The sequence below is a fragment of the Crocodylus siamensis genome, chromosome 5 (assembly GCF_052110815.1).
Source record: "Crocodylus siamensis isolate JL-2025a chromosome 5, ASM5211081v1, whole genome shotgun sequence".
Taxonomy (NCBI): domain Eukaryota; kingdom Metazoa; phylum Chordata; order Crocodylia; family Crocodylidae; genus Crocodylus; species Crocodylus siamensis.
In genome coordinates this window covers 64,300,481-64,317,407 of record NC_143399.1, presented here as the reverse complement: position 1 = coordinate 64,317,407, position 16,927 = coordinate 64,300,481, and the positions used below count along the sequence as shown (strand labels likewise).

Genomic DNA, 16,927 nt, shown 5'->3' with positions numbered 1-16,927 from the left:
GTGGGGGGGAATCTTTCTTGGTGTATGCATAAAAGTATAGCCAGAGTTGTCTCTAATTAGAATATTTTATCAGCGTTTATAAGATGTCTACACCTCCAAGTGTATTTTCCTTATGTTGGTACAATGAAAGATATTCCAATGCATACATGTACGGGCACACGTATGTAATTGTAAAATTCAACATCTTTCCATTATACTAAAATGCACGTTAACACAATCTGAAATAAAAGATTGTACAGGTTCTGCTTACAACTGTCAAACCCCTGAGAACATTACAAATAGGTGAATAACCATCCACGTAGTACAGCCAGAAAAAAAAATGGTTGGGTTTCCCCCCAGGAGTTCTGTGTGATTCCTTGCAGGGCTCTTTAAAACAACACGGCTGCTTTGTGGAGCTCACAATGTGGATTCCTGCTGTGTGCATAGTTTCCTCGAACTTTTCAGTTAATGTACCCTCTAATACACAAGAACAATGGGGTATCCTCTTATGAGTGAGTATGTTTTAAATACATCTGATTGTGGCTATCTAGATTATTTTTCCAAATTCACTTTTCTATATGAAGACTAAATTTGCAAATTCACAGGTGAATTAGCCTAATAATTTTAATGTTATTTTTTAATTGGTACAGAAGGTGTGATTCTTCTAAATTTTGGATGCCTAAATTGTTAAACTTTCAGATATTCTGAAAATATTGTCAAAAAATCTTCCTGCTGCTGACTGGATATAAGGTTGACCTTATTCACACTGAGACATGCAAAGGGTACAATTAAAATGTTCAGCCTTAGACTTGATTAATGAAATTTTATGAGCATAAAATTGTCACCTACATTTCCAAATGAAATACTCTAATAAGGAAGACAGGTTTATATGGTAAGCCTTTGTAGTTCTTCAAATCAAACCATGCTTGAAGCATTTTCACTCTTCCTTTAGGCAAATCCCTTAGAAGCAGAATGTTTCAATTTTACACATTTTGTGTCAATTTTCCAGACAGAAAAGTAGCCCCTAGACATTAGACATTTAGCTACGGAAAGGCGGTTTCCTTAGTTTTATTTGATTACTAGAAGTTAGATTCCTGCTGGTAGTTCAGGACTGTTAGTGGTTACCTGACTCTTTGACAGAAAACATTTCCTTTCCTTTATTTAACCTTTGACTCATGAATATAAAAGTTTTATCAGACTTATACTAGAAGCACAAGTGAAGTAGAAGTCTAGTTACTACAACAGAGCTGATGCATGACTGAATAACAGTTTGAGCTTCTGCCTTGTGGCTCATTTGGATTAAAAGAAAATGTTTACATACACTTTTAATTAACCCTAAAAATCTTGTACTGTTGTTTTCTTGATAGGTGATGGCCACATTTGTAGATAGAAGCCACTGTAGTTCAAAATGTAAAACATTCGTTTCCTCAAACCATATTGTAGGCTTTGTATATAGGCTTTATACATTTTATTACAGCAAAATTTATTGTAGCACCTTTTTACAGATGAAGTAATTAGGTTGTCAGATTTTCCCACATTTGTTTTTTAGAAGTTTGTAAGGTTTTTTTTTTTTTTTTGGTAAAGAGTACACACAAATTTTTTTAAAGCATTCAAATAAAATATCTAAGTTCAATTTGAGAGATGTCTTAATCATTTAGGATTCTGAAGCCTGATGATTTTGATTGACAAATAGGGTTCAGAGTGTTTTCGTAAGTCACTTAGCTGTTTTATGAAATTTTACTTCATGGTTCCTGTAAGTTAATACGATGCCTAGTAGAAAGGGGCTTCAATATTAATTGGATCCTTTTGACATGATTACCAAGTAATTAAATGACAAAATATGCTTAAAATAAATATATGAATGTAAACAAAGTGTGAAACTCCTTTCCTATCTATCAACTTTTCATTTTATTCTGTTCAAAATAAAGATCTGCCTGAAAATGTTGAGTAGTTGCTAATGCTGCTGTTGTCATTATCACTACTATTATTACTGTGTTGCAAGCTTTTTACTATCATAGTTATAGTGAAACCATTTTTAATGTTTTTTTGTTGCTGATGATATCATTTCTGCATTACTATTTTTACAAAAACAAAAAAACTGCCAGTCAAGTAAACACATAGACACTGGCATACGTTTAACTGGAGTCCATCTTTTTTACTCATCAAGATAGTTGTGTTGAAAACAGTGAAACTACCATATGTAAAGGTTGTTTTCAAAGGATTACAAGGTTTGTCTAAGAAGAATAGCTGAGTAGTTGCCCTTGCTCATAAAACTTTTTTTAGATACAGTACATCAGTACAGTAGTGCTGTGTTAAAAATGTATTTAGTACTACAGTATTTAGTATTAGTATTTCCAAAAAGAGATGTAGACCCCAAATCCTGCAAACATTTACATATGTGTAACTTTGCCCACATGAGTAGTCATATTCAAAACAATGGGATTATCAATGTGAATTAAGTGTTTGCAAGCTCAGGCCCTTCTGGTAGCCCTGAAATTTCTACACAAGAGTTTTTGTTGTCCAGTGTCTAAAAAAGACCCGCATCTCAATTTACAAATAATTGTAAACACTTACTGTAAGATTGGAAGTAAAATACTTCCTCACGGCTGTTTCCTCTTCCTCCCCCTCCCCCCCCCAACATACACAAATGCAGGCTTATTTTTGCAAGTTATATAGTGATATAAAGATAGATCTAGAAGAGGTGTGTGTAACATAATTAGCATGTGTATAAATTCACTTGTTTATATGGAAGACAGGTTTATATCCATACATATTTGTTTATTACTCATTATATAAGAAGAAAGTGATATTACATATTAAATTTAGCATTAAAACTTACAAATAAATATTGGCAGATCACAAAGATACAAAGAAAAAATACCCCTGTATGTCCATTTTGCATCATATCAGTGTTGGCGGTGCCCTGTTCTCCAGTAAATGAAGTACAGAAATGGGCAGAAACTAAGTTTAAGTCATACAGTTGGAAAACAGAAAAGATTTGCTTGAAAAAAGTAGAGAAAGATGCTTTTGGTGCTTATCTTTATTTTCATTCTTTGGGTATTACTTTTATTTATTTATTTATTCAACAATGACATACCTTAAGATACACTTTACTGTTTTGGGTTTAAGTGGCATGCTTAAAACTATTTAAACATTGTTTTCCATAGGTTTAACAGTTTTTAAAATATAGTAATTATTTTTCAAACTTCAGACTGGACAGGAATGTTTTTATAATATGGCATTTTAAAGCATTATACCTGACTCCTAAAACTTTTATTTCCTTTATATGATTTTGATTTAATAATCTGATGTTTTGGTAGATGTGGGAGTATAAAATCAGTGGGGGGTTTTCTTGCATGAAGAAACCTTGTTGAACTGGCAGTCCTGTTTGTATGCCTTCCTATAAGGAGGGAAAGCCTCCCTTAGCTCTCTGTTAAGGATCACTAGTTTCAAAACATTGATTTGACCTTTCTGTACATAATTTTAAATTACATTCAAATGTTGTTTTTACAATAAGTGTAGAGCTAAGTTCTTAGACTTTGAGAGATACTCATATTTTGAGTGATTGAAACATGATTACTTGTGTTTTATAGTATGCTATTGATCATGAAAAATAGAGGATCAGTAGTTAAAGGACATATTTTAGAGTTTTCTACTGCAAAGAGAAGGATTACCATGATACTCTTGAAATGTTGCACAACACAGGGGCATTGATATGTATAGTCTGAACTAATCACAGTTGACCTGTATGAAAAATAATTTTGTCTAAATTGCATGCTAGTTTGGAGATGTTTGAAATGATGCTCCAGTCTGTATCACTATATTAGACTAAGAAAGTCATTTTAAATTTGTTCTTCAGTGTTAGAAAAGTATTGCTTGGGGATTTGCTGTTAAGCTCCCTCCACTTCTCTCTTTCCTTTTTTTCCTCCCCTCCCTCCACATATCTATGTTATATCTCTGACACCCATTAAACTGTGCTAACATGTTCCCAGAAAGTAACAGAGCAGGATATCTAACAGGGAGAAACTTCTAGCAGGGTCAGTCACTTTGTGAGATTTCTTATTCAGTCCTATTCCCCACAACATGTAGCAATCATACCTGTAGCACTGAGTGCCTTTCCTGAAGGTGGACTATAAATTTATTTTTCATAGTAATGAAAAGCAAAGGCTGCAATTGAGGTATGTTATGAAATATTATTTTAAACTCTAAATAGTACCTGATGGCATAAAGTTGTGTTAGATCACTAAAAGATGAGCTTTAATGTGATTAATGGATGGCACAATATCCAGCAAACCCTTTTAAAGAAGGTCAAAAATATCTCTCTAGCAGCTTTCAAGAACTGGGCTAATTCAACCTAATTTCTGTTAACTTGAGGATTCCCTGCAGGATTATAAAGCCTCTAGCAACATTTTTTAAAAAAAGTCTGCTTCAGTCTGAGCTTCTTCTGAAGCCATCTAGGTTTGTGGAGATCACTTTCTTTTTTAGAAAAAAGCAGTATTTTTATCCTTTGTGTATTGTTTTGGAACAATTTTTTCAATGCAGCATACCCTACATCTCTGAAAAGCATCATTTAAAATGTTTTGACCCATTTGGAAAGAAAATCAGTCTTTCTGTTAACTGGGTACATGACTTCATCTGGAGTACATGCAGACGATTTCCTCAAAACTGTTTTGGAATAAAATTTCCTGAAGACTTTTTGACTGCAATGAGCTGTTTTGACTACAGTGAAATAACAAAAGATTTTAACATTGTGCCTTCTGTTTTCATAAGCATACTGTCATACAACAAATAGTATGGCCAAATAGTTCCAAATTTTGACTTTTTAAATATGCAGTATATATATACCCATCAGAGATTGAATTATTGTTAAAAAAAACCCTGACTTTACAGTCTAGTCCAGTTCTTTTAAAAAATTTTGCAAATTTCAAAGCCTTGACTTTGGTGACTTTGGCATGTGTCAGAGTTGAAGTTTGGCACCCACACTTTAAAGTTCTTTGAATGAGAGAGTTTACAAAATAATGTTTACTTTTGCATCCTATAGCTGTGAACAGGTGTTTGCAGGTCCTGGCTTAGGCGGTTTACTTTATGTCCAAGGACTGGTAGATCTGGAAGGAGATGGGTCTGCAGGGGAGGCTACCTGGTTTGGGGGAGGGGGGACTAGTCAGGGGCTGCTGAAGTATCCTGGTTGGGTGGGGATAGGGAGGAACAGCTGAGCCTCAAGGCTGTGGAGTGTAACTGGGCTTTCCCAGCCCTAGAGCTGTGCTGGGAAGATGTGTATGAGTTTATTAGAACTGGTTAACCCATGCTGATCTGGACTAGGGACAGACATTACACATAAACTGGTTTAAGTGATGAGAAACTAGTTTAAACCTGTAACAGAGCAGATGTTCAGTGCACATAAACCAGCTTGAAAATAGCTGAAAAAGGTTTAAGACAAACCTGGTTGAATGTAGTTTCAGACTTAAATGATTTGGGTCAAAGCAATTTTTGCAATGTTTGTCTTAGACCTCTTCCTGGTTTAAGTTAAATCAGAGTCCTCCAACATCCCTGATGCTTTGCAACTCTGAATGGGGCTCTGCTCCAGCCCAGGAGAGCTGGCCTCTCCCCTTTGCTCCCTGGCTGTAGCTGTGGCAGAGACTGCAGGGCATCTGCCTGGCTTACTCCTGCTCCTGCCCCCTCCCCCTCACCAGTCCCTGTTCAAGCATGGATTTTCCCCTCTCTTCTGCCTTACACAGACACCTCTCAGCATTAGCTAACATACTGGTGGCCTGGGATCTGGTGGTCGTCTAGAAACTCACCAGGGGGACCAGCAGAAAATAGGTGAAGCTATGTTCCCTTGGGCACCACCTAGGATAACAAGGAATAACGGCCACAAACTGATTGAGAGTAGGTTCAGGCTTGATATCAGGAGGCACTACTTTACGGTTAGGGCTGCCAGACTCTGGAATGGGCTCCCAAGGGAGGTGGTGTTCTCCCCTACCTTGGGGGTCTTCAAGAGGAGGTTGGATAGATATCTGGCTGGGGTATTATGATCCCAGCACGTGTTCCTGCCCAGGGCAGGGGGTTGGACTTGATGATCTGTTCAGATCCCTTCCGACTCTAGAAACTATGAAACTACCACATGCTGGCTACAGTCTCTGGTATGGGAGACCGGACAAAGGGAGACAGGGCAGTGTTGGCTATGGGCTTTCTGTAGCTAATCAAGAGGTAACTGGTAATGTCCCTCTGTTCCTTCTTTGGAAAAAGTTGTTTAAGAAGAGCTTGAGCTAATGAGAGAGGTTGTTGTTAGCATCTGTCAGCTCATCAAACAAAACAACTCCCTGTGTAACTCCCTGCTGTGTAACTCAATGCTGTGTTATCAAGAGCAAGGGAGGAAGGGGGGCCCCTCCCTAATCAGAACATCTTGCTGGGGACTGGCCACGTCCCCCCCCCCCTCAATTCAGCACTCTGGAAAGGAAAGGAGGGCTGCTCTAATGCCCCCTGGCTTCTAGCATGTGCCTGCATTTCTTCAGTCCAGAGGGGATGTCTGTTTGGTTACAAACTGGTTTAGCCTAGCCAGGTTAGACTAACGTGCAAATATTTAATCAATTCAGGCTCAGACTTTTTGAGTGTCTGTCCCTAGCCCTAAAGTTAGTTCTTGTCTAAGAAGAACAAGAACTTAGTTGATCTAAAGTTAGTTCTTGTCTAGTTCAGGGTCACCTAAGCCCTGTGAACACCTGTGCACACAGCCATTTAGCTCTCCCTAAGCTTAGTTAGGGAAATCCAAACATAATGCTTGTACACACTCTAAGCTTATGCAACTTTTCCAATTAATGAACCACTTTTTGGAAATTGTTTCATAAATGTTAGATTTGCAAAATATAACAATTAAAATTAGATGATATGTATGTAGTATTTCTGGGATAGATAAATTGAACACCACACTTCTTTTACACATAACTTTATTTTGCAGTAAGTGTTGAATTGGTTGTTCTTTTTGTCCTCCTTGGAGCCTGAAGATTAATGGCATTCTTTTTCCAATATTGCTGGCAAAAAAAATTTTCCTCAGCTTGTTTCAGTCTTCTCATCCCCTCCATAGCCACTTTTTTCCACCCCAAAGATGGCTGTAAAATATTGTTATTTGCCTTTTATAAAGAAAAAAGGGGCTATATATTACCTGTGCTATGAATTACGCTTGATCATCTTGTATAAGTTTAGGTATGGGTGCTCTATGTGTTCCTTTCTTTCTCTTCTCTGATTTGGTTCATTTCTCCATCCAAGTCATTTGACATGGAATGACTGTCTCTTTCTAATTCTCCAAGAAAATGTCTTTAATTTACTCCTTCATAAGTGTTTCACCTCTAAGCCCTTCTATGGAAGTAAATATGAAGTTATATTTAAATAAATGAAAAATTGTATGTTTTTTCTTCCTGTCTTTGGCATAGAGTATGTCCTTTCTTCTCTGCATCTGCTACAGTTGAAAGTCCACCAAGCAGAAGTTTTTTAGACTTACCTTATAGAGCTGCAAATGCGTCAGAGCAACATAATATTATTTATTCAGTGGGATAATAACCTATTTCTTGGAGTTCTGTTACTATTTAACAGTATGCTGTGTAGGCAGTAACATCAGATGCCATTTCATTTCTTTCATACACTGCTATTATTATTTCTAATGAAGTGTTCTATAAGGTAGTAGAAAATAGATCAGAAGACAAAGTTTGATATTTTAACATTTGTATTAGGTCATACCCGAATGAACTAAGACTTTCTTATGAACTAAAAATGTTTCAGTTAGGCTTGAAAGAACAGCAGCAAGAGGAGGAATTTCTTTAAGAGCCAACAGTGAAGCTGCTATAAGAATAGCAAACTGAAATTAATTTGTTATGTAAACAATCATTGTGTTCCTCACTAAAATAATAAATTAAGTTTCTCTTAGAGAAAAGAGCAAGAGTTAGAACTGGTGACTCTTCCTGCGGCTTGTCTAGCTGTCTCTTCCTTGGCTTTAGCGACTAAGCTGTTATCCAGAAAATGTAACCATTCCACAAATTGGACAAGACTGAGACTTAGCTTCTGTACACCATGGAAGGTCTCCTTTAACAAGATTTCCTCTTCCATCAGAAAAAAAAAACATTTAGGAAAAGACTGCATCTGGAAGTTTCCATTAGCAATTGAGAAGCAGCTATTGTAACAATCTCTGACACTTATACTTCACTTATAAATCACAACTGGAAACAAAATGTGCTTTGGATCATTAAAAATATGCTATGAAATGCTACATTAATAGCATTCTGTACAATGTAGATTGTGGTCTTAGATGTGATAAAAGCACATACCATTATTTCATTAGTAAAATTATAATGCAAACTAAAAATAATTCCTTCCAAAACTATTTTAAACTGCTGTGTAATTTATGGTATGGTAGAATTCATTTTTGTGTACTGTTATATTTGTGATAAAACACTGGTAGAAGAAAAATGGCAAATGGCAATTGATAAGTATGTCATTTATTACCTCGGTATTGTTTAAGAACTCTTTTAAGATTTATTAAATATAAAACATGCTTGAAACATGATGTATTCTTTTATTTTAAAAGCATCAGTGTCCATCATTAGGGGTATTGGAGAGAGCCCATTTCTGCAAAAGTAGGAGTAAAATGCTGCAGCAGTGGGGGAGGAGGGAGGAGAACAGGGACAGCAAGGCAGCGGGCCAAGTGGCTGCAGGGTGAACAGAGTTTTATCAGCACAGTCCTCACTTGCCCTCTTGCTGCTGAGGGCCATGTCCAGCAGGGCCCCAAATTCTGTGTTAGGCCATGCTCCCAACTTCCTGTAGTCTGGTGAGCCAGATGGAATGGCTCCATGGGCCGGATCCATCCTGTGAGCTGCATGTTTGACATGCCTCCCCTATAAAGTGTACATTTGATGCAAATCTTTTTGTTTTTTACAACAAAAAAAATTAGTTTATGGTTATCAAATGCATAAACTCATAAATGAATATTAAATGCAATTTAAGTCCATTTAGAACTGCTTAAATGCTTCACAGCACTATATTATTTATTGCAGGGATAATAACCTTTTTTTTCTTGGACTTTTACCATTTACCAGTATGCTGTGTAGGCAGTAACATCAGATGCTATTTCATTCCTGTTGTACAATGCTATTATTGCTTTTAATAAATTGCTCCATAAGTTAGTGGAAGATAGAAGATACAATTTGATATTTTATCATAAATATTAGGTGCTTAATGCTTTCAGTTTAAAATGTTTTAAAAATCTTGTTGTTTTATGAGGTTATTCTTCACTTACATGGACCTTTCTGTTGCTGTCTGTCTTACATGACATTTTTTTACATGACATGATATACCTATTGCATTTTTCCTATCGAGTGCTAAAACAGCCATTTATAATAAATATAGCTGAATTAAACATTTTGCAAATATAGGGATATTTAATAGTTACAATTTTAAGAAATGCAATTATGTCAGTCTGGCAATTAAGTACTCTAGAGCTTAATATTCTTGATATGTATTTAAATGCAGGCATAAATAAAATGTATCAGTAAGCATTTTCTTGGGATGGGTATGCTGTAAGTGCCAGTAGTTAATCTGTGGTAAGCACTATATGTGCAGTGGAAAAAAGGCACTCATTTACTTATTATATTTAACCAATAAATATATTTTATTTTTTTTTAGTTACCTGCCATGGTTTGAGATATACTACAAGCTGTTAAATACTCTGGCAGATTATTTGGATAAAGAACAGGTAATTTTAGATGTTGCTTACTTTGACTAAGAAGAATGTTTTTAATTCTTGCAAAACTGTCTTTATTGTCTTCATGTTTAAATAATACATGTAATTTGCAGAAGAAAAAAAATCTTTGTAATTTTATAATTTTGTCAAGTGGTCAGCAAATTTGACATTTATCCCAATGGAATTAAAAAGAAGGGGGGAGGGGAGGATTGGGTTATATTTCCTCCACTATCTCTTGAATGTCACGTATTAATTTTCAAAAGCTGTTTGAGAATATACTGCTGCAAAGTGACATAGTCCTTGTATAAACAGATCCTCAGTTAAATATGAACAGTGTCGCATCACTGGAGAACTATATGACATCTTATTTGTTAACCAGATAGTTCCAGAGATTTAGGGTTATCTGATCCATGCACTTTTTCCTGAACTGCATTAGATTTGATATACTATTTAGACCTTCATACGAACTAAAAACTGCTTTTCATAATACTGTCATCTTGACTAGAAGGGGAAAATTGCTTGCAGTGTTCAGGGAAGACTATGGTAGTTTAGTCTGCATATTCATAAGCAATTAGATATATCCCAGGATTATGCAGGAGAAGCAGTATTGGCATCTGTCTTTATTAAGAGCATTAAAGCTCTACCTTCTTGTTTGAAGTATGTTGGTGTTCTAGATACTTATTTTAAAAGAGGAAAAAAGGATCAATAGTTAACCATATGCTGTAAGGCTTCTGAAACTTGGCATTTCAAGAAGTTATGAACTACTGTAATAGGAAAAACATATAAGCATAAATAAGCTGAGGAAAGTAATTCACAATCTTTTATCAGTGTTATAAAGTTATAATAAAGCACAGTAATGGAGTTGGGCAACTTAAAACAATATAAAGTACATTGAAGCCTTATTTTGAGATAGAACAGTCAAACATTTTAAACTTTGTTTTATTTTAGTCCTATACAGTTCACTGTAAATAGCAGGGGTTTTGGGGGGCTTACACAGGGCACTGGCTGTTTTTACCTTTTTCTCTTTCTGAGTGCTCCTTCACACTAACAAATAAATTCCTTTTTTTAAATAGCCGACAAAGCTGCAACTTTATAGTAGTATAAATCAAGAAGTCTGCATCTTAATGAGGCTGAAGTTCTAGCATTGTAAGAAGGGGAAGTATTTTGTTTAGTGTACTATCTAGTCTTTTGTCTCTGGAGTAGAGCTGTGCTTGTATAAATTATGCCAGTTTAGCTGTATCTGTCCACTTCCATCCTAGGGTAGTCATTTCCTAAATTCTACCAGGCTGTTACTTGCTCCCTGCCACTGTATTGACAAGGTGCTGTAATATAGCCCTTACCATCACAGCACATCTACGTGTCTGTCCATTCTTTAATCCTAGTGTATTATATATATCAGTGTATAAATCCAACATTAACTGCATTGAGATATGTGAATGTCTTCACATACCATTACCCTGATATCATTATCAGGGAGTTTGTGATTCACTTACCCAAAGATAGTGCCATATTTACCCAAATCTAAGATGAGGTTTCCCATCTCCCAATCAGCCTGGGAGGTTATGGGGAGCAGGAACTGCCCCATCTTGGATTCACGTACTGACCCAGGGTAGATGGTGGCTTATTTCCAGCTTTGGCCCTGGGCTCAGAGCTTGAAGCCTAAGTTGAGCCACCACCTTCCCTGGGCTGGAGCAACTTGTTTGGTGAGGGAGGAGCACACAGCCAGGAGAAGTGTGCAGGAGACCACAGCCTGTTCCCCCACCCCTTTCCCCCTGTGCCTATGCCAGCTTCCCCCTCCCCACTTACATTTTTCTCCAGCTCTGGTCCCTCCAGCCCCAACCCAGCCCAGTCTGGCTGGGAGCTTCTGCTGCTTCTCCCTGGCTAGGCCACGGCTCTGCTGCTGTTGAGTGCTCTGGAGCATAGAGCTGCAGCAGAAGGGAAGGGAGGGGGTGTTTGCCATAAGTGGGGTAAGCAGGGGGTGGGAGGCAGGCTGCAGAAGGGCAAAGGGTAGAAGATAGACTGCAGGAGAGAACAGGCATATGAAAGGCAGGGAGTTGCAGTGCCTGGCAGAGACATGGAAGGTAAGGCTCAAAGGGCAGGAGGTGTGTGGTGGGGGGCACATGGCAGGTAGCAGGCAAAGGGGGGAAAGGCGTAGGGGCAGAAGGGATGGGGTGGGTGGAGGTGGGGGGTGAATTTAAGACAATCTTCCACTAAGATTCTGTAATAAATTAGTTCTAATTTTCCATGTGTAGAATCTAACTGTTGGAGGTATAGTCTCTGGAGACATCTTGGATTTGGGTAACTATGGTATCTGAAATAGGACCTAAACCAAAAGCTATGTTGACTAATTCAAGATCCCAGTAAATCTACCAAGCTTTCACAGCAAGGTGTCAGCTAGTTTGTAGGAATGCTGAATATATGGAGCAACTGACATTTAACCCTTTCTCCATGCAAAACTGATTATCTTTGGTCAAATTACTTAAAAAATATTTCAAGATTTTGTGCTTTTCCCAGTCAAATAAGACCATTTTTTAATTTCAGAACATCCTTGTAGGTACAGTTCTGTTTCTGAAACAGGTCATGGCACCATGATCAGATCCTGTAACAACAGAGACATTTGAGTTGGATGTACAGCTTTATTCAGCAGGCATTCATATGGCATTTGCATCTATCACAGTATTTGGTCATGGTAGTATCAAAGCATTTTGGGGAATTAGGAGGAGCCATAGCCTAGCAGTTCAGTGAGGTTTAGAGTCCCCAAAGAATATGCACATACTGTGCCACCCAACAACATCTGTGGAAATGCATTTTGTGGTAGCCCTCCTGCACATAGAGACGAGACGAAGGAGCACCCAGACAACTCAAGAACACAAGTATGAATAGGGAAACTTGTCTGTGAGAGACAGAATAGCCCCATTTCAGAGAGACAATATTATGCCAGCTTAGGTCAGTAGCTTTGTTCTGTGCTCTACTAAACTACTACTAATATGGCTCAGCAGCCTTATTAATGCCATTTTACAGAGGTTTGAGTAACATTGTTAAACTACAAGCATAACCTGGGGAATGTAGACAAAGAATGTGAATGTGAAAGAGCTGATTTTAGAACTTGCAAAATGTGTGTGTTCTGTAGGCATAAAGGTAGAGTGGGTCTATGCCTTAACATTTATCTGCTGTGTTATAAAATATAGTTATCTGTATGATTAAGTGTAAAATCATTATTAAAATTAATTTATGTTATTTGTATATGATGAAGTCCTTTTTTAATATTTCCCATAGGAAAATGATTTAAATGATTTGTTAAAATCATTATATAACCACGCTGTGCCAAATGCAAATACTCCTGTCAGTTTAAATGTGGTAAGTAGCATGTATAACATCTCTCTACCATAAAGCATTTTAGCAATTGTTGTGGTCAGTAAACCCAGGCAGAACCTAGGCTTTTGTATTTGGTTATAAATGTCTGGTTCTTTTGCTGCTGCTTTTTAAATGGCTTGCAATACCTTATTCACTAATAACTATGTAGAAATTGTGTGTGTGGATATTGCAGTGTCGCTAGCTTAGAACCCTAATTCTAAACTAGCAGAAATTGAGATTTGCTGTCTGGGTGAGAGATAAAGTACCATAGTATCTGGCAATATTGCTTTCTCTCTATTGCAGTGCTAGCTGCTTAAGTTGAGCACCACGAGTTGCTCCTGGTGTTGATCAGGAGTGCCTGTTCATGCCCTGAGTATGGAGAGGTACAGAATTTTACATGAACAAGTCTATGCTTGGTTTCTCTTGTCTGCCGGTGCTCTTTCGCCTCTTGTGCAAGAAAGAAGTAGAGGAGTAGCTTTGCTGCTTTGTTTCAGGATTTCATCAGGTGCTGACCAATGAACAAGTCCATAACCACATTACTTTTGTGCATGCTGGATTTTCTTTCCATGATGCAGGGTTAAGTCCTGAACAAGTGGCAAAATATGGCTTGCACAAGAAAATCAAAATGTTAAGTATATCCCTTATTGTTAGTAGTGATTTTGTTTATCACATGCAACAAACACCCCGAGGTTACCTTTCATGGTTAATATACTTTCTGAATGAATGAGTTTTTCAACAAAAAGTTAAATATATGCATGTTAGCTAGGAAGGCCAAGCATTATGTCAAATATGAGAAGGTTAATATATGAATACATTTCTCAATTCTTTTGGCAAAATTATTGGAAAATAATATTTCAGCATATAATACATGGTATTTCAGATGTGTATTAGTACTGTAATGCAGAATAATATTTTTAAGTAGTCTGACTCAAGTCATGAACGACCCTAAAAATGATTAGAATCTAGTAGTTTGGCTTCATCTAGATTCTCAATCTTGTGTGTAGGGGCGGTGTTTTTTCCCCTCCTTTTCTGATTATACCACTCCATACTTGAAGTTAAACAAATTCTGGCTTGCTGTACTGTAGCCTGCTTAAACATGTATTCTTTGCTTGCTTTTCTGGCTTTGCAGCAGCTAACTCGGATAGTGCTGTTAGAGCTGAGCACCTTTCTGCTCACATGTGTGGTACTGGCACATGTGAAACAAAGTGATCACAAATCCATGGTGGTTTTGCTGCTTGCAAATAATTGTTTCCCTAGTGAAATATCATAATTAGCAGGACAGAAACAGTAAAAAGTGGGTATGCGCAAGTTACATATGCTCATAGTGTTTAAGGCCACAAGGGACCATTAGATTATACAGCCTGACTTTTCTCTGTATTCACTGGCCATTAATTTTAACCCATTTACCCTGTTTTGAGCCCCATTACTTAATGTGGTTTAACCTTTTAAGGCATATCTTCCAGAAAGATATCTAGTGTTGATTTGGAGACGTAAGATGAAGATTCCACTATTTCCCTTGGTGGTTTGTTCCAGTGATTAATCACTGCTAAAAAGTTGTGCCTGGTTTCTAATTTGAATTTGAATAATTTCAGCTTCTAGCCATTGGTCCTGGTTATGCCATTTACACTAGGTAAAGAGTGCTGGTATATTCTTTCTTTGAAGATACTAATACACTGTATTCAAGTCACTTCTCCAATCTTTTTTTGATAAGCTAAACAGATGGAGTTCTTTAGGTCTCTCATTGTGAAGCACTTTTTCCAATTCATGAATATTTTTGGTGGCCATGGTACTTCTTTCCCCCTTCTACACTCCCATTTTTTTTAGCATCTTCAAAATAACAATTTTATTTATTTTTTAGCAATCATCTGTAAGTGGAACATTGCTGAAATAAAATATTAGTTAATACTTTTGCAAGAGTAGTATTACAGGAGTATTCTTAACTAAAAAGTCCTAGCCAAAATCGGCATGGGACAGTTGAATTAAGTGGCAAGAATATTCCTTAATACTTCTACCACTAGACCCCTGCCTGCACTCTAGCTTCTTGGGGTATCTTCTCTTTCTACCTTGCCTGTCACGCTTTGGTGTTATTTATAAGGTTTTAGGAGGCTGCCCCGGGGGCCCCAGAGCAAGCCGAGTCTAGCTCTGCCTTGTCCTTTGGACACTGTGCTAGGGTTCTCATGGCCCTGCTCGTGCCTCAGAGTACCAGTTGCCCAATGGACTATTCATGGCTTCCTTCTGTCCCTGTAGCCATGTCCATACCTTGCAGGTGTTCCTTTAAGTTGTCCACTGAGCCCTCTGTCCCACCCATCAGACACTCCAGTCAGCCTGCTATGCCCCTGGTCCTGGCAAGGCTCTTCCTTTCTCTGGGCCCACCCCAGTTTAGCTGGCACCCCTTTCAGCCCATGCAGCTGAAACCTGGTATGGTTTCCATCCCCCTGCTATAGCCTTAATCCTCCAGACTTTGGCTTGGTTCTCCACAGTTGATGCCAGGCCAGGTCCTTGACTCCAGGGTCATTGACTTCAGGCCAGGCTGCTTAGGCTTACTCCCAGCCCTCCTCTGGGTCCTGGACCCTGGGCCAGATTGCTTTCAGTGCCTCAGCCCTCAACCCACTAGGTCCCTGACCCCAGGCTAGGCTGCCTGGCACTGGCTTTAGCTCTCCCAGCTTCAGGGTAACTCATTACACTAACCTCAGCCCCGTGGGTCCCTGACCTCTTGGCTAGGCCACTTCTGCTGGCTTTGACTCTCCCAGCCTTGGCCTACACCAGCCTACAGCCCTCTGGGTTCCTGACCCCAGGCTGCCTAACAGTGAATGCCCCACCAATCACCCACCTGTGGCCTCCACACCTTCCCTGTAGCCACAGCTCAATCCTCCAGTTAGCTTAATCAGAATATAAACACAGGCAAAACGGTTGTACAACAGAAATCCTTCCAACATTGGGTAATTACTTTCCTGAAAGCTATGAGTCCCCCTTAGTTCTTTCCTTGCAGCCTTCTGAGACAGCTCGGGTATCAGCCAGTCAATTCTTGCAGCCATCTCCTTCAGGAGCTCCTCTACCTGCTGCCTGCAGGGTCAGACTGACTGTCGGGTCTCAGGCACTTGGTTTTTGCGCCTCCAGACCACACCCTTAACTGTCGGATGATTCTCCAGCCATGCACATGAGGTTCCATTTTGGTCTGGTGACCACGCTTCCCTTCTCTGCTGGCTTAGCTCAGCTGCTTGCAGTTCTTTGCTCCAGGGCTGCAAACATTTCTGCCCCCTTAGCTGCTTAGTGTAGGGCAGCTAGCTCCTGGATAATAATACCCCAAGGGCAGCTTATAGCCCTATTTTATCTGGCCTGCTTATTCTCCAGCAGTTTGCCTTTGCCCAGCTGATGGACCCTTGCAGCAAGCTTGGTCTGCCAATGTCTCTCCTTAAAGTAACAGGAGTAATAGAAAGTAGGGGTGGGTGAAGTGGGCCCTATTCGATTCAGATTTGATCGGAATCGGGGACACTGATTTGATTCGTTAATTTGGATCGCTGTCCTTGATTCAATTCGGCTGAATCCAAATCTGAAGACTCGATGCTGATTCGGAGAATCAGTATTTCAGACATAGACACAGCTTTAAATGTCTGTTCTACATACCTCGAGGTACCAGTGCGGCTTGTGAACACTGCGATGCTGGGGCGCATGGAGCGTCCCACAGGAGTGTGGGGAAGCCCTCAACATGCTCAGCGGCAAACCCAGAAGTGGACTGGAAAAACTTGCAGTCCACTTCTGGGTCTGCCAGGGAGCATGGGTTGGGGGGACACTTCTGTGGAATGCTCCATGTGCCCCAGCATCACAGCGGTCACAAGCCGCCTGCTACCTAAAGGTATGTAGACAAAACAT

The 16,927-nt window shown here is 38.8% G+C and overlaps 1 protein-coding gene across 1 annotated transcript in view; it reads left to right on the top strand.

Annotated features, from left to right (window-relative positions):
* Positions 1-16,927, top strand: part of DENND1B (DENN domain containing 1B) — a 277,634-nt gene that overhangs the window by 136,137 nt on the left and 124,570 nt on the right. The window contains exons 6-7 of the mRNA XM_090048607.1: positions 9,646-9,715; positions 12,980-13,060. Coding sequence (XP_089904733.1) covers positions 9,646-9,715; positions 12,980-13,060 — 151 coding nt within the window. The remainder of the gene's footprint in view (positions 1-9,645; positions 9,716-12,979; positions 13,061-16,927) is intronic.